The sequence below is a fragment of the Pipra filicauda genome, unplaced genomic scaffold (assembly GCF_003945595.2).
Source record: "Pipra filicauda isolate LSUMZ 115617 unplaced genomic scaffold, ASM394559v2 scaffold141_size4267151_pilon, whole genome shotgun sequence".
NCBI classification, from domain to species: domain Eukaryota; kingdom Metazoa; phylum Chordata; class Aves; order Passeriformes; family Pipridae; genus Pipra; species Pipra filicauda.
The window spans coordinates 1,921,203-1,938,529 of record NW_024103896.1 but is presented as its reverse complement, the minus strand read 5'-3'; the positions used below and the strand labels follow the sequence as shown (position 1 = coordinate 1,938,529).

Below are 17,327 nucleotides of genomic sequence, written 5' to 3'. Positions count from 1 at the left end.
AATCTACCCCAGCATTTTGGACCACCCAGCGGTGTCTCATGGAAGTGGCAAGAGAGGACGCCACCCCGGGCGCCTGTCTGTGAACGGTCAGTACCGGCCGCTCAGTCCCGAGGGAACACCAGCCCCTGAGCGCCTCGGGTGCCAGCGCACAGCTGACAGCACAGCTCAGGGCTGCCGCGCTGTCCCGCACCGTCCCCCTGCAGCCCGTGCCTTCGGCTGCACAGCGTCTCACCGTGCGGGGAGCACAAGCTGAGGAGAAGACTCCTCCAGCTGTGTGTCTGCAGACTGCTGCCAGCATGGGGCTCCTGTGGGATGCCAGAAGGGCAGCAAGGGACAGAGCCTGGATGAAGACCTCTGTCTGAGATGGACACAAGGGAAGTGGAAGAGTACCTCCTATGTGTCTGTGTCATTAGTGTTCATGTTTCATGAAGGAGCAGCAATAGAGAGCAAGAGAGGAGAAGAGTCTCTAGAGTCTCTAGATTTCCAGGATCACAGGGAATAGTTTTAGAGGGAGAGGGTCCAGGCACGGGAGGCAGTTTCAGATTTCCCCCAAAACAGCCGTGGCCTCTGCCACAGGAGCTGGGGGCTCGGTAACCTTGGACAACTGCATTCCTGTGACATGATATAGCACTGCCTGTTCCTGCCTTCCTCAGAACATTGTACTGCACTGTGCTCAAGAGACCCTGCTTTTTCTGTCTTACAGTCTGGCAAGAAAAAGCAGGCATTGAATTAATCTGTAAGGACATTGTCCTCCTGTTCTTCCACGGAATTGTGTTTTACTGCAAAATTTGTAAATTCTGCACCTTGGATTCATTGGCCACCTGCTGAAACCTCTCTTTGGTGTGTTCCACTCCACCAGCACTGCCATGGGTTCTTGGGAAGTGCTCTGAAAGGCCACTGGCACTGACTTCCCCTTGTGGGTTTGACTCATCTCCTGCTTGAGACAGCTGTGCCTTGCCCTTGCACAGAGCCAGGCAGTGCTACTGCCCAGGTGCAGCTGCTCACGCGGTAACTCCTGCTGCTAATAAAGAGGGGCTGATGCTGAGGAGAGCAAGCTTTTGACAGAGGGCAGCTTCCTGCCTCAGCAGCCCAAGGCTCACTGCCTTGGTTGGCAATGCAACTCTCTCCTGGGAATGGTTTCACCTGGAGCTGTCTCCTGCAGAGGCCAGGGACAATGGGTTTGGCTGTTTCAGGCAGAAAGAACACCTTTCCCAGATGGCTTAAGTAAAAATGTTTTCTTCTTCTGTCTTTGGCTGCTGACTCTGTCACTGCTGACCCTTTTTCTCAGCTTCTTGGGCCAGGTTGTGCCAGGGCATGCCCACTGGTCAGAAAGGAGTTGTAGGGAGACTTTTTCCAAGGACTAGATCCTGTTGTCTTCTTGTTTCCAGGACTGGGGTCTATGTAGCACCTGGGAGAGCTGTGGGAAAGGGCCTTTTCAGACGTCTGTGGGGCAGATGGAAGGAAAAGAAGGGAGAAGCAAGGATGGAGAAAGAGTCTAACAGAACAAGTAATGTGCGTGTTGGCTCCTGGGAGTGCCTGTGTGTGCAGGTTTTGCTTTACCTATTAATCTGCTTTTTATTTCAGCCCAGTGGTTTTCTTACTTTTACACTTCTCACTCTCTCCTTGCCACTGCCAGGGAGTGAGCGAGCTGTTTTATGGTACTTAGCTGCCTACAGTCATTAACCAAACACAGACAGTAACAGTGATCTGGGCTGAGCTCCTTATGTGGGGACGGGGCCACATGCTCTGGGGATCACTTCACATGTGTTTGAGTTTTCCTTTTTATTTTCATTCTTGCCTAATATTTGAGATGTCAAGCCCACAAGCCAAACACGCAGAAGGGTCGAACCTTTAGCTGAGCAATGGGGAGATGCATGGGAAGGAGAAGAGGGGAGGAACTAAGGAGAAGCGGTGTAGGCATCTTTCTGAAACAAAAGAAAGAATTTGTCACCCTTCTACCTCCCTTCTCAAAAACAGAGCTCTTTCCAAAAGCCATGGAAAAGGCAAGGAAATGTCAGTTTCAAGACCTCTTGCTCAGGAAATGTGAGTATTTGTCGGTGTCTCTCCCTGAACCTGAAACTTGACAGTCTTGTCTTTCCTTCCTTAGCCTAGGCGACAAGTCATACCTATGGGAGGAGCATGAAAAGTGCTGGCATTACAAGCATATGCACACTGGGGAGACTATGACTCATCCTCAAAGGGATGAGGTGCATTTCCTGGTACTAAAAAGTCACTTAAAGACACTAAATAGAATCTGTGGTAACCAGTCTCAGGCCTGCTCTGTGTGAGCAGGGAGAACCGGGAAGGGAAGAGCTGCCAGCAATCCCTCTGTTCTATCCCAGTTACGGTCAGGAACACTGTCGTTCCACTGGGACAGTATTCAGTGGGGCATAAAAATTTTGCAGGGCTGGGAGAGGCCTCCCTGGAACTCTGTGACACAGACAGACTGAGGAGGGCCCTTGGCTGGTTGCAGTGCTTCCTTAGCAGTGTCCAGCAGGAGATGCACCAATGATGTGATGGCTGTATCTGGGTTCGGGGATAGCTTGGTTATCCCCCGTGGGTCCCTTGACTCCTGTTCCCTTGGAGAGCCACCTGACTTGCGGAGGGGAGGGAGTCTGTTGTCCCCATGGGGTTGAGGGAGGTTTTGGAGTTTGTTTCCATGGTGGGTGGCAGATGGCAGTGCCAGGCTGTGTGACCCATGCACTAGCTTAGGTTGGTTGAAACTCCCCAAACATCAAGGACTTTGGAAGCAGAAAAGGGTAGTGCTCCCCAAGTGTGCAGCTCTCCCAGGGCAATGTACACACTTCCTATCACATCCAGAGAGCCACAGGCAAAGTGTGGCTGTCGAGTGTGAGGGATGACCATGCATGCAGCTGCCACCTATGGAAGTGGGGGTCCGAACTTCTTGTGGGCACTTCCACTAGGAATGGGACTATGTGCTTCTGAGGTGGCCCAGGTAGCTTATCCCAAGGCAGCTGAGCTGAGAACAGGCAGTATGTTAAGCAGTCAGCAATATGCAGTGCTGACTGACCGGGATGGGCTGCAGCTCTCTCCTTGGAGTATCCCCTGTCCAGCTTGGAATCTGTTTTATTCTCTACTGACATGTTCCCACAGAGAAAAAGCAGCAGCAAATAAAAAACTACTTGGATTAATTTACTTTTACCATTCTGCAAGCCTGGAGGTGCATTTATATCAGCAATGACATGAGCCATGGGATCTGATGGCAAAAATGAGAAAACAGTTCTCGCAAAACCTTATATATTTTGTGTTTCCATGGCTTTGGGGGGCCACCTGTAATCATCAAGAAGAAACGACTCATAATCAGGACTGTAAATGAACTGTTTCACAAAGGCCTCCTTGTCTGCTGGCTCGGGGTACCAAGAAGCGAGGCCTTGCTTGTAGGCCCAGTCAACAATCTGCAAAAAGATAAGCAAAGTGAACTGGTAAAACAACATGGGCATGTTACGAAGTTGAAACCAACTGCAGTTTGGCCCTGGCTGTATTTTCCCTCTTCCCTTCTCTCAGAATTGTGCCCTTTTTTGCTTTTTTTCTCACTGTGCAATACTCTGACTCAGCTGCACTTCAGGCCTTCACAGGGAATGGAAGCCACCTGCAACTACTGGCTGGTAAGAAATGCACACCCCAGCCCTGGCAAAATGGTTGGGGTGTGCAATTGAAGGGGAGCAGCCCTTTAACCACCTCCACTTGCACCCTTAAGCTCCTCAGCTACGCTACGCATCCGTCAGTAATCTTAGCAGGCCAATGTGATTCTCAGTGGGTGTCTCTGAATGGGAATTACAAATTTGATGTAAACAGGGGACCAAATCCATAATTAGACAACAATCCCAGATCTGAAATAGTATTTAGTTACTTAGGCCCCTATTAAATAGAGGAAGAAAGGTTCAAAATAGCAATTTGGAACCTAAAATCTTTTGGCAACTTGTGTCATGTTTGAATTTGACTCTAAATCTCATTTTTTGAAGTGCTGAGTTCTCACAGCTTCAAGCAATAAAGCAGAGCTGTGTGAGCTGAGGCACCCAGAAAGAGAATATATTTTTCACATTTGAGCTTTAATGATGGAAGAAATCAGAGCAGCAATTCTGGCTAGAAGAATTCCTGAGAATCATTGCTCTAGGCTTTAGAATAAGTTAAAAAAACCACTAAGCAAAAATGATGCCAAGGCAATTCCTGCCCTCCCTACCAAGGAAAGTGGAAGTAAGAGTGGAAGTACTCACTTTCACAGCAATTTTGCGAGACACATCTCTGATGCTGCCCAAGGGGGGATAGAGTCTTCCTTCTGCAAGATTCTGCTCAGTCACCTCAGCAGCAATAGCCTAGAAGGAAAAGCAAGCTAGTTTATAGAGATGGACTCAAGCACATAGCACATTCCCTAGCATATGGTATGTGGCTGAAACCTCAGCAGCATCAGAGCTCGGACTATTTCTGAGTGGGAACTTGTGACCTGTTCAAAATACATGCGTGTGCTCATTTCATTACAGACTTCAAAGTGGAGCCAGAATGGTGGAGGTGCTGTGCTAGGACAGCAGTTGTGGAGAAGGAGGAGAATCCTGTCATGGCTCCTGCACCTGCAATGGAAACTTGAACTTTCCCTGCGCTGGAAAAAGGCTGCAGCTTTTTGCTACACTGTGCCATTTCCACTCCATTCCTTGCCCTGGGCCAGCTTCTTGAAAACACCTAAGTAGGTGCATGTGTCTCTTATTATCTTTTCTTAAAATATTAGTTAAATGCCAGTTGCAAACCTCTGCTGTCATGAGGAAGATATCATCAGAGATGTGCCGGACTCCGCAGGCAGTGACTCCCAGTGCCACTCCTGGGAAGACATAGGCGTTGTTTCCTTGGCCAGGGAAGAAGGTCTTTCCATTTGGCAGGGTTACCTTTGGGAACGGACTCCCACTTGCAAATATTCCCCGTCCCTGATCAAAGAGAGAGAAAGAGGCATCCAGATTCAGAAGAGAAATCTTAGTTTTGCTGCTCACCATGAACTGTGCTTGAGGGACATCAGTGACTAAGTGGACAAATCTCCAACCAGTCAGTGAGAGGCATCTCCACCGGAGGCACCACCAGCTGACACTTCTGGAGTACCTTGTCCCCAGAGACAGGAACAGGGCCATGGACAGGGCCACTGAGCACTGAGTGGGTTTTTGCACTGCAAGTTCTCTGACCTTCTGAGGAGTTTCTCTATCCATTTATCAACCATCTATGGAGTGTGAAGAAGGACTCATGAGGGATAAAGGTCTGGGGCTGTGTGATTGCTCTGGCCATAGGCAGGTGGTGGGGAGGGAAAGGAAACACTGAGACAAGGAGTCCTCTCATGCCAAGTCAATCCATATGACAATAATTCTTCAGTGACACTGGGTCTAAGTTGGGTGATGAAACCATTACATAAACAATTATGTGACACAAACTGCTAAGGACGAGACATCTCAGACAGCTGTGGGTGAAGAAGGCAAACACTTTCTTTACCCAAAGTAATTTCAGTTGGTAGGGACCCAAATCCTGCTCACAGCAAGGTCAGCTATGACATCAGACCAGGTTGTTCAGGGCTTTATCCAGTCTGGTCTTAAAAACTTGAAAGGTCAGAGACTACAGAAACAATCTGGGCTTCTCTTCCACCTCTTGACTCTCCTCCTCACAGTGTAAAAGTTTTTCTTTATGACCAACTTGAACCTCTCTTATTTCAACTTAGGCACACTGTCACTTGTCTGCCCACCATGTACCACTGTGGTTTTCCTTGGTACAGTCATGGCCACAGTGTATCCAGAGCACCCAGCTTCCCTCCACTGAAGTCCAGTACACAGAATAGTTTGGGTTGGAAGGGACCTCTGGAGATCATCTAGTCCAATCCCCACCAAGGCAGGATCACCTAGAGCAGGTGACACAGGAACGTGTCCAAGTGGGTTTTGAATGTCTCCAGAGAGAGATATTCCATGACCTCCCTGTACAGCTGGTTCCAGTGTTCTGCCACCCTCAACATAAGGAAATTCTTCCAAATGTTGAGGTGAAACTTCTTGTGGTTTAGTTTATAGCCATTTCTCCTTTTCCTGTCACTGGGCACCACCAGAAAGTACCTCGGTGAGGCGGTAGCACTGCTCCGCTGTGCACTCCGCTTTACTTGTGGGGTTGCTCAGGGCAAACACAATGGGCCTTTCATTGAAGGCTGCCATGTCCTTCAACAGCTTCTCAGTGAAAGCTCCTGCAACAGCTGCGACACCTGAAACAACAACAGCAGAGTGAGGCAGTGCTTTCTGACTGTCTGACTTTAGTGCGTTGGGCTGATCCCACTGGAACGCCTCTACTGGAAAATGAACCATCGGAGGGAACAGGCTTAATCTCTGGAGATAGAGGTGAAGATGTTTCTTTAATCTCATATTATGGTGAGATTAAAAGCCTGTCTCAAAATAAAGCCCTCTGCTCCTCTGGACAGAGTGGGTGACAGTGTTTTGGCCAGTCTGATTGCATCACTCTGACTCCCAAAGACCTGCCTGAGGTGCCTGTTGTCATCCTCATCCTGGCCAGCCTGCCAGAGCCATGTTTGTTGCTGAGAGCCTCACATCCTGCCTCCCCTAGCACCTCCCTCTACAGCCCTTTCTGGAAGGGCTCCTACAGCTCCAAAGGAGAGGAAGCCTATGCCCCAGGTTGAAGGGGAAAGGATATGGAGAACTCAACTGAAAAAAATGGGGGTAAAAGAAGCTCATTTTGTTTTGACTATGAAAACAAAAGGAGACTCTAGAAGAAAGACAGAAACTCTCCTAAGAACTGAATTGACAAGAAAATTTTTATTATGTGAACTCCACCTATAATTGCTGTAGGTTTCACTTTCTGCACAACCTCTTCCAATGAGTCCACACTGGGATGATCCTGGGCAAACAGTTCTTTCTCATGGTTCAGGTGGCTCCTGCCCTGTGAGGAAAAAGGAGGAGTCAGGCTTTGGTCTGTTGGCAAAAGTTGGAGACATAACTTAGTAACTCATCTTCTTCAGTTCATTTCATCTCTCGGCCCTCTACCTAAACTAGATTCCGCAGAGCAGGACCTCAACATCAGCCAGTCAGGCACTGAGGTGTTGGTGTAATGTCACATTGGGCTGGTCCCTGCTCCTCTCACCCACCAAACTACATTGTGTGGCTGGCATACACTTGTACATAAAATACAAGTCTCCTCAAGTCTGAGGAGGGACAACTCTGAGGGGACACAGGGAGTCCAAAATGCAGCTGGGCCAGGCTGGGTCACCAAGCAGGGCACGACGTCGCTGTTCTAATACCCCATATGACATGCAATACCTCCAGCACTCCTTGGGACTATGGCTAGCAGTGTACCACTTTAGATGCCCAGCCCAAAGCGTTGCCTTTAGAGCAACCAGTGCTGCTGGCACACTGTTGTCCCCATGAGACCTAGTCCTCTGAAAGCAGGAACAGCTCTGCAATAAAACTGCAGCCTTTACTCTAGGGCTGAGCCGGAGTCTGAGGTATCTGTCTGCTCTGGCCTCTTTAGCTGGCATGGCATGGCAGGGGAATGGGGCTCAGCTCTGAAGACAAATTCACCTTCACAATCAGTCCCTTGGAGTCTACCATCCAAATTTTTTTGATGGCATCATCTCGTGAAATTCCTTCCTTTTCCATGGCCATGAGGATGAGATGAGCTATGCCCATTGCAGCCTGAAACACAGTATATAAATACTTCATTGGGGTATCATCATCTTTTGTGGGGGAAGATTTTAAATGAGAGATGGGTTGGGTCATCCCCCAGCACTGCACAAAGCAGGGAGACTTTCTGCTCCATGGCTGTACAGTGCCATGGCATGGGGCTGATTTTAGCATTGTAGGTGCTGCCATAAATAAAAAACCTCACAATCATTCAGTAGAGTAGGCTGCAGGTGGAGCTGGAGCACTGGAGTTGGTACCTTGACAGGTAGAGGCTGTCTCCATCATTTGAACCAGCTGCTGCAGGGGGGGAAAAGGGGCAGACACTTAACAAATGTTGCTGGAGATGCCAAGTACAGAGGAACTCACAGCCAAGTGGGAGTCCTGCAAGAGGAAAGTCTTTCTCCCATTCCTGCCTGGGAAAGCAGCCCTGAACATGCTGTGTTGGTGTCTGTGGTCCTACAGCTGTGCCTGGCCCTCCTGCCCCAGTGGGGACTATAACAAAGCAGTAGGGTCTCTGCGCCACAGAGATGGTGACCAGAACAGACGTGTCTGCCAGCAGGGGTGAAGAAAAAGAACAAGCCAGCTTTGTTTCACTGTGGGATAGAAAAACAGTAACAGAGCTTCTCAAAGTTCCACCATGGGCAAGAGCTGAGATAGGTCCTGAACCGTTAGTCCACAGACAAGGCTTTAGAGGTTTTTTCTTCCCCCTCTCTCTTTGAGCAAGGTGCCATACAGACTACCTGACGTCTGCCATAGGGCAATATGACTGACTCCAAAAAGCAAGCTGTGCTCTCACAGTCCTGTGAGTCTGAGTCCTTTGAACTCTACCACTAAAGAAGTTCTGGTTTACCCTAGATACCAACCCTGAGGACTCAAACCAGCCTCCTTAATATTCTTGTGGCACTCTGCCTCATAAATGACTTCTATAAAGGTAGTCACTGCATGGGCAACCTCGTAGTATCCAGGGAGTCTGCCCAGGACTTGTGGGCTAAGTCACTGAAAGATGGTTGGTAACTTCCACCTAGCAGCAAGATCCACCTGTGGGGCCCAATCCCACCCAGTGACAAGGAACCTGCTTCTGTGCTTTGTTTTCAAGAAGTCAAGCCTTGCAGGAAGTTTCATAGTTGACTGTTCTCTCTCTAAATTTGAAGTTAGATCATATTTAGGAATGAGCTTAAAAACATTCCTACCTCTCCAGCTCCCTGGAAAACAAACCTCTGGTCAGAGAGCTTGTTCTTTGTGATCCTTAAGGCCGCAAAGATGCCAGCGACTGCAACAGATGCTGTGCCTGAAAGAGAGAAACACCATGAGATGGACATGCTGGCAAATGGATTGTCTACCCTGCTGACACACTGTTAGAAAGACTGTGGTACAAACCATTCTTAGATTCTGTCATTAAAAGATCAGAGTGCCCTCCCTATGCTGAAATATTAATATTCAAATTTCCCTGCAAGGCAGAAGAACACAAATTTCCCTCGATGTAGAGTCAAAGGGACACTGAATCCTAGAATGTCAGAAGAAGTTAATACCTGACTCCCAAGGGTTTAAGATGCATGTGACTTGTCTGAGGTCACATAAAACATCTGTAGCAGAACTTGGGGCCCCTTGTCTCAAAATCCTTTGTGATCACGGAGTTACCATCCTATTCTCCTATTTACCTTCACAGCCCAGCATCATCATTTTTTTTACTCCCCTAACACTCTGATACCCCGACTCAAAGCCATCACGCCTTGCTGCCAAGCATTAAGGAGTCATTCAGAAAAGGAGTTGGTCCCACATTAATGAGAAATATTGCAGTAAATGGAATGCAGAGTCCTGCTGTTACAGCCACCATGATATCTACAGCTTTCCATCCTTCAAGGGAGGCAGATGTCCAGACAGAATAAAGCTTTCTTTACCTCACATAAATCACATGCAGTATTAATCTAATGACCTATCCCAGATGAAGGAACATGGTGGGAAGAAATCAAATAAGGCACAAGCTAATAAGGATTCAAGCACTGGTGGTATCTCAGGTCACCTGGGCAAGCTGGATGCAAGTGTTAAAGGGGATCTGGGAATGAAAGAGGAAGTTTCATCACAGAATATGTAAAGCTGGAAGGGACCCATAAGGATCATCCAATCCATTGGTTTTATTCCTCAGCATTTTAAAGGATACCAGTTTGGATGTGCCCCAGTTCTGATCTATCCCCAACTCTAATGCTGGTCTCTACAGTCTCATCTTCAGAAGCTTTGTGAGAAATCAGGGAGTCCACAAGTAACAAGTTTTGCGTGGGTGGTCATGGGTAGGGCAGGCAAGAAACACTTTTAGGCTAAAAACCTGATTTCACCAAATTTCCAGCATTTCCTATTTTCTTGCCTATGTAATCAGCCAGTGCATCAGGGTTTCAAGCAGCCAGTGCTTCAGTGAGGTCCCCTGCCGGGTCCTTAGGGCCTGGGGTGCTGCCAGGCATCAGGAACAGCTTGGCTGGGAAACAGCAGCTCATAAGCAGACATGACCACAAGCAGTGACACCAGCAGATGGAGCTGCCTTGTCTCTCAAGGACCCAGAAAACAAATTCAGCTTTACCTGCTCCTTTTCTTTAGTGTAAAAACTACAGCTAAGCTAGGAATCTACTGATATATCACTGGGGAATGATTCATTCTTTTATTATTTCCATGCAAGCAGAAAACCTAGTGGCAGCATAGTTACTCTGCCAGAAACGTAATTTAATTGACATGGCTCATCTTGTTTAGGGAACCTGTATAAGCCACTCTGACAAAGAAAATCTTTATTGGCCAGACCAGAAGTATTGTTTAGTACCATTTGTTCTCCAACATTTTGTGCTTATAACTCAGATGAGTTTAGTTCTCCAAAAATTAATAATTAGCCTCCCTTAAGAGTGATTCTGGTTTAGCAGAGGTGACAGTGGCCACATTCCTGCAGCAAATGTTACTACCATGGTGTCCACACCGGTACACCAGCTGCAGAATGGCAGCATCACTTCACAGAATCATGGAATGGTTTGGGTTGGAAGGGACCTTAAAGATCATCTAGTTCCAACTCCCCTGCCATGTGCAGGGACACCTTCTACTAGACCAGGTTGTTCCAAGCCCCATCCAACCTGGTCTTGAACACTTCCAGGGATGAGGCATCCACAACTTCATGAGGGCACTGCAAGAATTCATGTCTTAAACAAAAAATAGACTAGACTAAAAGTTGACAGCTTTGTAAGCTTCTTTCTTGCGATGAATCACTTGGAGACACTTGCTTCAGCACCCAGGATGAATTCCCTCCATTAGCTCAGAAAACAGTTTGTATCATTACATTTCCAGATCCAGACAACCTGAGTCCAGTCCTTTTAAAAGGGAGTTGATCTGGAGGGAACCAGCCACTGTGTGCCCTGCTGCTTCAGTATTACCATGTCAGACAACTGAAGCAAGTGTATAAAGGATTTCCTCTTGCTTCTCCAGCAGTAAATCTCTGCCTCTTAAAGCCATATTTAGAGTAATGTATTTGCCTGGTAAAATGCCATTGGACTAGAAAAATTACAGAAAAAGATAATGAACATTCAAGGAATTTAAAAGAACACCACAAAATTGCCTGGTTTTTAGATTTTGTGTTTTATGGGTGTCACATATCTAGTCCATGCTCATTCTTCGTATTTTGGTAAGTCTGTAATCGGCAGGACTGCTTGGTGTGCTGCCATGCCAGATGCTAAGGATGGGACTCTAAATAAACATTGTATTATCCTGCTCATGCTCTTGCTGAAGCAGACACCTGAACTGGGTCAAATGAAGTGCACCCTAGAAGAGTAACTACCACCATATTTTTGTAAGAGAGACGAGATAACTGCAATACATGTAGATGCTTCTGTTGCAGACATCTGAACTGTGCAGGAAGGGATCCCACTGTGGCAATTTTAACTGCAAAGAAATGGGGAGAGACCAGGGTCCCACAGTTGTCAGCCATGCCGAGCTTGCAACAGGCAGTAGGGTACGAACATCTATGTACACTCACACATGTTCACATACTATCTCCCAGGCTTACTTTGCCTAGAAATCCCCACATCCCTTTGGGGGTGGGAGTGGGAAACTGATCAGAGTTAAAAATCCAGAAGTAAAACAATTACAGTGTGACAGTGCGTCAGGTCACAGCAAGAGTAGCAATAAATGCCAGGAAAGTATTTAAAAGAAGGAAATGTAACTGGAGAAATACCTTGTTTCTCTTGGTCCTGACCCAGGAAAAATTTCCTTATACCCTGTGATTGTCAAGAAGTCTGATGGGACAAATGCTGCCATCTGCAAACCCATTTAAGTGGAAAATGCTCTTGTGAGATTCAGTAGAGGGACTTGAGGTATGTTTTAAAGATTTCACTAGCACAAATTTGAGAAGTGAGGTGTATGGAAAAAAAGGGGGCATGGATTCAGTCTGCAGGATAGCATACATTTTACAGAGTAGAGACCTGCGGGACTGGGTGTGCCATTACTCATCCCCCTGCACTAGCACTGCAGCTCTGACTAACAGCAGGACTCTATTCAGCTTTGCCACTCCTAATCATCCTACTCTCTCTCCAATGTTTTTCTAATCCTCCACATCTCCCAAACTGCATCTCAACCCCATTACCCAAGTAATAAAATTTCTGTACCTTGGCCTTAGCTCAATATTTTTCTTTGATAATTACAATTTCTAAGCATGGAACAACAGAGCATCTCTATGGAAGAGAGTTCACAGCTGGTTCATGTAATGAACTGGCTAATCACTGTGCTTCGGTTCTGAAAGAATGACAAAATCAGACTGGGGCAGGGAACTCCTCACCATGAGTTGTGTCAAGAAAAAAACAGTCATCTTTTGACACGCTGGTCTATCTGTTTTACAAAGAGACTGAATGCTGCTGTTGTGGATAACTGCTTCCCTAAGTAACTAGCAAGAGCCAGCTTGGCTGGTCTGTATCTGAGGTAAGATATGGAGGGGCAGAGAGAGAAATGAAAGTGCTTGCAAATCATCCTTTCTGTCCAAGACTCAAAGTGAATACTCAACACAGTATCACAAAACAGCAAGCAGACCGCAGGAGACACTCTGCGAAGTCCAGAGCAACAGGACCAGCACAGAAGAGAGGAATTTAAAACTAAGGTACACTCAGAAACATGGCCATCCCTGTTGGAATTAACTTCTGGCACTCAGGCACATTCAGAATATTGTAAAACATAAGGAAACCCCCTCTGGTTTGATATTGTTGATGTTCCACATCTAAGTGAAAACAAGCCCCAGTAGATGTCAGTAGAGCTACACTGGAGTAAAACACGGGAAAAGGATCTGCTCCACAGCGTCGAGACACTGCACAGATGGAAAAGGGTGCAGCACAGAGGCACCCATGCCCGGGGACGTTACCCTTCCTCAGAGTGGGGACAGCAGACAGAGGGATGAGCAGCACTGCACATGGAGTCATGGGCAGCACTGGCATGTCACCAGGGAAAGTACAGCCCAGTGTAGATGTCAAGGCTGTGCTCTGGGTGACAGCACCCAGTGGCTAAGCAAGGGACATGGGGGGAAGTGTGGACCCTGTGGGTGCTTGGGGGCAGGAGTCCCCTCACGTTAAAGGCTGTCACTGCCCAGTCCCCTGGCCCAGAGGGCTGACTGAGGTGAGCTGAGCATCCCCACCTGATGCTGAATCCTTCCGACAGCAGCAGTGATGGAACTGTTTCTTCACACAACACCCATGTGGGTGGTTCCCCCTTCTCCACAGCACACTGGTGGAAGAGATGGCCAAATTCAGACTGATCTTTTATTTTTGACCTTTGACCTGCCTGCTTACAATTTGCCCTGTCAAAACCATGCCAATATGAGGGCCCAGAGAACAGCAAACTCCAGTTTAACAGCTCCAGGAAAGGGCAGCCAAGAAAATATATCTAAATTTATGGGTGAGGAGGAAGCATAGGGCTTTTCCAAATCCTGGTTCACATTAACTCCCTGCAGCAATCCCGCCTATTACTGGAAAGCAGAGTGGAGCTTGTCCAGATCCACTCCAGATACATAATTAAAAGTCAAACACAACAAAGTTGGAGCAAAAAGCTGTCAAAGTGTCTGCAGCTCAAGGTCTTCCCCTACATGGCTGCGGGGTAGTGTTAGCCTCCCCCCAAAGGGCCTCTGTAAGGCATTAAGAAAATAAACCTAGAAATTATGTGGAGTACATCAACAAGAAGAGAGGTAAAATGCAAAGCATTGATGCTCAGGAAAGAAACTCTCTAATAACACCAGGGACACTGGTGACCCAGAAGATGTGGTGGCATGAAGAAGAGCTGCCTGACAATGGAGATGCCTAATGTAGGTCATCTCTAGGTGCCTGCTTTTAATCCTTCCACTGTAAAGTGCTAGGACGATACTGTGCCTCACCATAACCACAGGTTATAGCCACCGGAGCACTGTCCTGCAGCACTGCCCTCCCTCCAGCCTATGCAGTGCCAGCCTGCACACCAGTGTGGCAACACAGACCAAGCCCCCGAGCCCACACAGGCAGAGGCTATCAGGCATGTCAGCACTTTGCAAAAAAGTATCCCTGTCCCCATCGCAGCAGCGGAAATTCTGTGGATGCTGTTCCATAACCACAAGCTAAGCTAAATCAGAACACAGCCCTGTTCTTCTCTTCATTTTACCTCTTTAGTCTGGACTTAAAATATCACAGCTTAACACAGAGGTGATCTGTGCTGTTCTTCACTGCAAAGGAGGAGTTGCAAGTGGCATCCAATGGACAAGAAAAACAACAAACAAGTAAAGCAGGAGAGGGAAAGGAAACAAATGTCATAATCCCCAAAATGACAGAAGATCTTTACAGAGCTGCACCACCAAGCCCAAGAAACTGGGGCCCATTTACAGACTGGACTCCTTACTGTTCTGAGCTGCCTGGGCAGCAGTCAGTGTGTGACTTCAACACAATCCTAGGAGCCGACCCTTAAGTAGTTAATGTAGTAGCACCAAGGGAAAACGCAGGAGCCTCTCTGCTGCAGGGCACAGCAGGTCCAGAGGGACTGGTAATGGTGAACCTCTACAGGACTAAGAACATCTCCACACCTATCCCCAGGGAAAGTGTGCTGCTTGAGAGCTGCCTGGCAGGACATTGCCTGCTTTGTCCTACAGTTTGGTATTGTACTGCACTCCCTTCCTATTGTGTTTCCCCCCTCCTCAGCTTCCTGTGATAATTACCAATGCATTTTCCATGCCAGCTGAAACAACAAAGTAAGAAACTGCACCATTTTAATCTGCTGAAATTAGTTACTGCTGAGCCAAAAACTCCTTTCACCTGCTTCTCACAGCACATGCAAACATGACTGCAAAACAGGCCGCATTTGCACAGGATTTATTTCCAACTTGCCCAATGTTTTACGCCACAGGCACTGGAGTCAGCCTGTTCCCAGACTCAGCTGAGGTCTGGAGCACTGTTCCTTCATCCCAGACACTGTTTTCTGAAGTGTCCTGGAAAGGTTATGGAAAGGTTATCTGCTAGGATAATGAGAAAAAGTGGTTGGTGGGTCAAGAGATATTTTGAGGCTCATGAGCAGTCACATGTCCAACAAACAAGGGGAATCATTGCTCTAATGACTAGGGAAAAACTCAGAGAGGTTCTGTGAAAGGGAGACTCTAAATATTGCCTGCGCACTACTTTAGTTGTGGAGGGACGAGGGAAATACAAAAGGCCAAGGGTTTTTAATGTGACTAGTGATTTGGGGGTTCTCATCTTGAAGTGCCTTGAAGAGGTCTCATTTGAATGGTGTAGATGTTTGGGATTTTAGAAATCCAGTTTGTTTACAGTGTCTCAAACTATATACATCTGAAACTCTCAAATTGGTGGTTCTTTGAAATAAATCAGTTATATTTTTATCAGGTCTAGTTTTAAAAGACTGCTAAAGATGGCCAGAGCCAGGAGATAACATGGTTTATGCTTTTGTGCACTGTTCTCTCTGCCCTGCCTGTATGCATGAAAGGCTTTTGAATGACATGATGAGATACAATTAATTAAATAACAGATCAGAGATTTCTTCGTTTTTCTGCAATTCTGACTAAATTTGCAGAACAACTTCTGCTGTTCAGTAGTGAGTGAGCACCACAGAAAGCAGCTGAGTCAGTCAGGAATTATTTGCCTTGGGAGATCCATACTGTTCTCATTCATCTACATGTTCCTAGGTGCACCTTCCAGAAGAATTACTTTGTAATCCCCAGATATTAGGTTGACTGGGCTAAAATTCCCTGTATCCTTCTTCTTGCCTTTCTTGATGTAACATTTGTCTTTTTTTTTTTTAGGAATTAGGAATCTCCCTAATTACCAAAACCTTTCAAAGAATGACTTTGTAATGCCGTTGGCCACATATCTCAGATGCATCCATAGATGCATCTCATCAGGTCTCATGGACTTTGCCTGTTGAATAATCCCTGCTAAATAGACAGAAGGCCATAGAAACCCTGTAACTTCACACACCTAAGGTTCTCAGCACAGAACTAGGACTCTGTGTGCTTTCTCTGATCTGCATGAGGCCTTTGAAATCATCTTCCAAAACATCCTGGTAGCCAAACTGGAGAGATACAGACTGAACAAGTGGACAACAAAGAGGGTGAAAAAGTGGCTGGGCTGTTAGACTCAAAGGCTTGTGGTCAGTGGTACAAAGAGGCCAATACTATTTAAGTTTTCCTAACAACCTGGATGATAAGACCAGAGAGATTTCACTCTCATAAAATTCATGGATGATCATAAATTAGGGATAGTGACTGATACAGTAGTGGATATAACAGTCATTCACAAGGATAGCAGCAGGCTGGAGAAATGGGCTCAGGGAAACCTCATTAAGGTCAGCAAAAGCAAATGCAAAGTCCTGCAGCTTTGCAGAAGACTTTGGGGTAGTGGTGGACAGCAAGCTGAAGATGAGCCGGCAATGAGCCCTTGTGGCACAGAAGGCCAACAGCCTGCTAGACTGTGTCAACAGAAGTCTAGGTAGTTTTATTTTATTTCAGCACTTTTGAGGTCATCCCTAGACTAGCATCTCCAGCTGGGGGCTTTCAGCACAAGAAGTATATTGAAAAACTGGAGTAAGTCCAGAGGAAGGACACAGATATGACCAGGGTATACAAAGAGGACCAAGGAACCTGGGTTTGAATGGGCTGGAGAAGACTAAGAGGGTAACTAATTTCTGTTTACAACCACTTACTGAGTGTTTGTAAAGAAGCCAGATTCTTCTCAGAGATGCACAACAAAAAGCTGATAGGCAATGAACACAAGTTGCATCTAGTGAAATTCCAAATAGATATTAGGGGAAAACATGCACAAGGAAGATGACAAAACTTTGGAACAGGCAGTACAAAGAGATCGTGAATACCCAGCCTTGTAGACATTGAAAAACATTTGGCTGGACAAGGCTCTGAGGAACCTGATCTAATGTCAAAGTTGGATCTAAGTTTGAAATCATCTTCTATTTGAGTGATGGCTGGGTGATGTCCAGAAGTCCCCTCCAAACTAATGTCTTCAGTAAACTTACGTAATTTTTTGTATGAAGCGGGAATCCAGAGATGCCTCCTTCAGGGATTCACCAGACTTGACACCTTTGTAAGAACTTCAAGTTGTCTACTTTCTGTTTATCACTGTGAACTACTAAGTGGATCAAAGAGCAGAAAGAGAAAGAGAAGGAGCTAAAGCATTCTTA

At 46.7% G+C, this 17,327-nt stretch overlaps 1 protein-coding gene across 2 annotated transcripts in view; it reads right to left on the bottom strand.

Moving 5' to 3' along the window:
• Window positions 1-3,132: 3,132 nt before the first annotated feature.
• Window positions 3,133-17,327, bottom strand: part of ME3 (malic enzyme 3) — a 119,462-nt gene continuing 105,267 nt past the window's right edge. For both annotated transcript variants that reach the window (XM_039378603.1, XM_039378602.1), the window contains exons 8-14: window positions 8,852-8,949; window positions 7,560-7,673; window positions 6,816-6,921; window positions 6,090-6,232; window positions 4,761-4,934; window positions 4,236-4,334; window positions 3,133-3,416 (exon numbers count right to left, since the gene is read on the bottom strand). In XM_039378603.1, coding sequence (XP_039234537.1) covers window positions 3,255-3,416; window positions 4,236-4,334; window positions 4,761-4,934; window positions 6,090-6,232; window positions 6,816-6,921; window positions 7,560-7,673; window positions 8,852-8,949 — 896 coding nt within the window. In that variant the 3' untranslated portion in view covers window positions 3,133-3,254. The remainder of the gene's footprint in view (window positions 3,417-4,235; window positions 4,335-4,760; window positions 4,935-6,089; window positions 6,233-6,815; window positions 6,922-7,559; window positions 7,674-8,851; window positions 8,950-17,327) is intronic.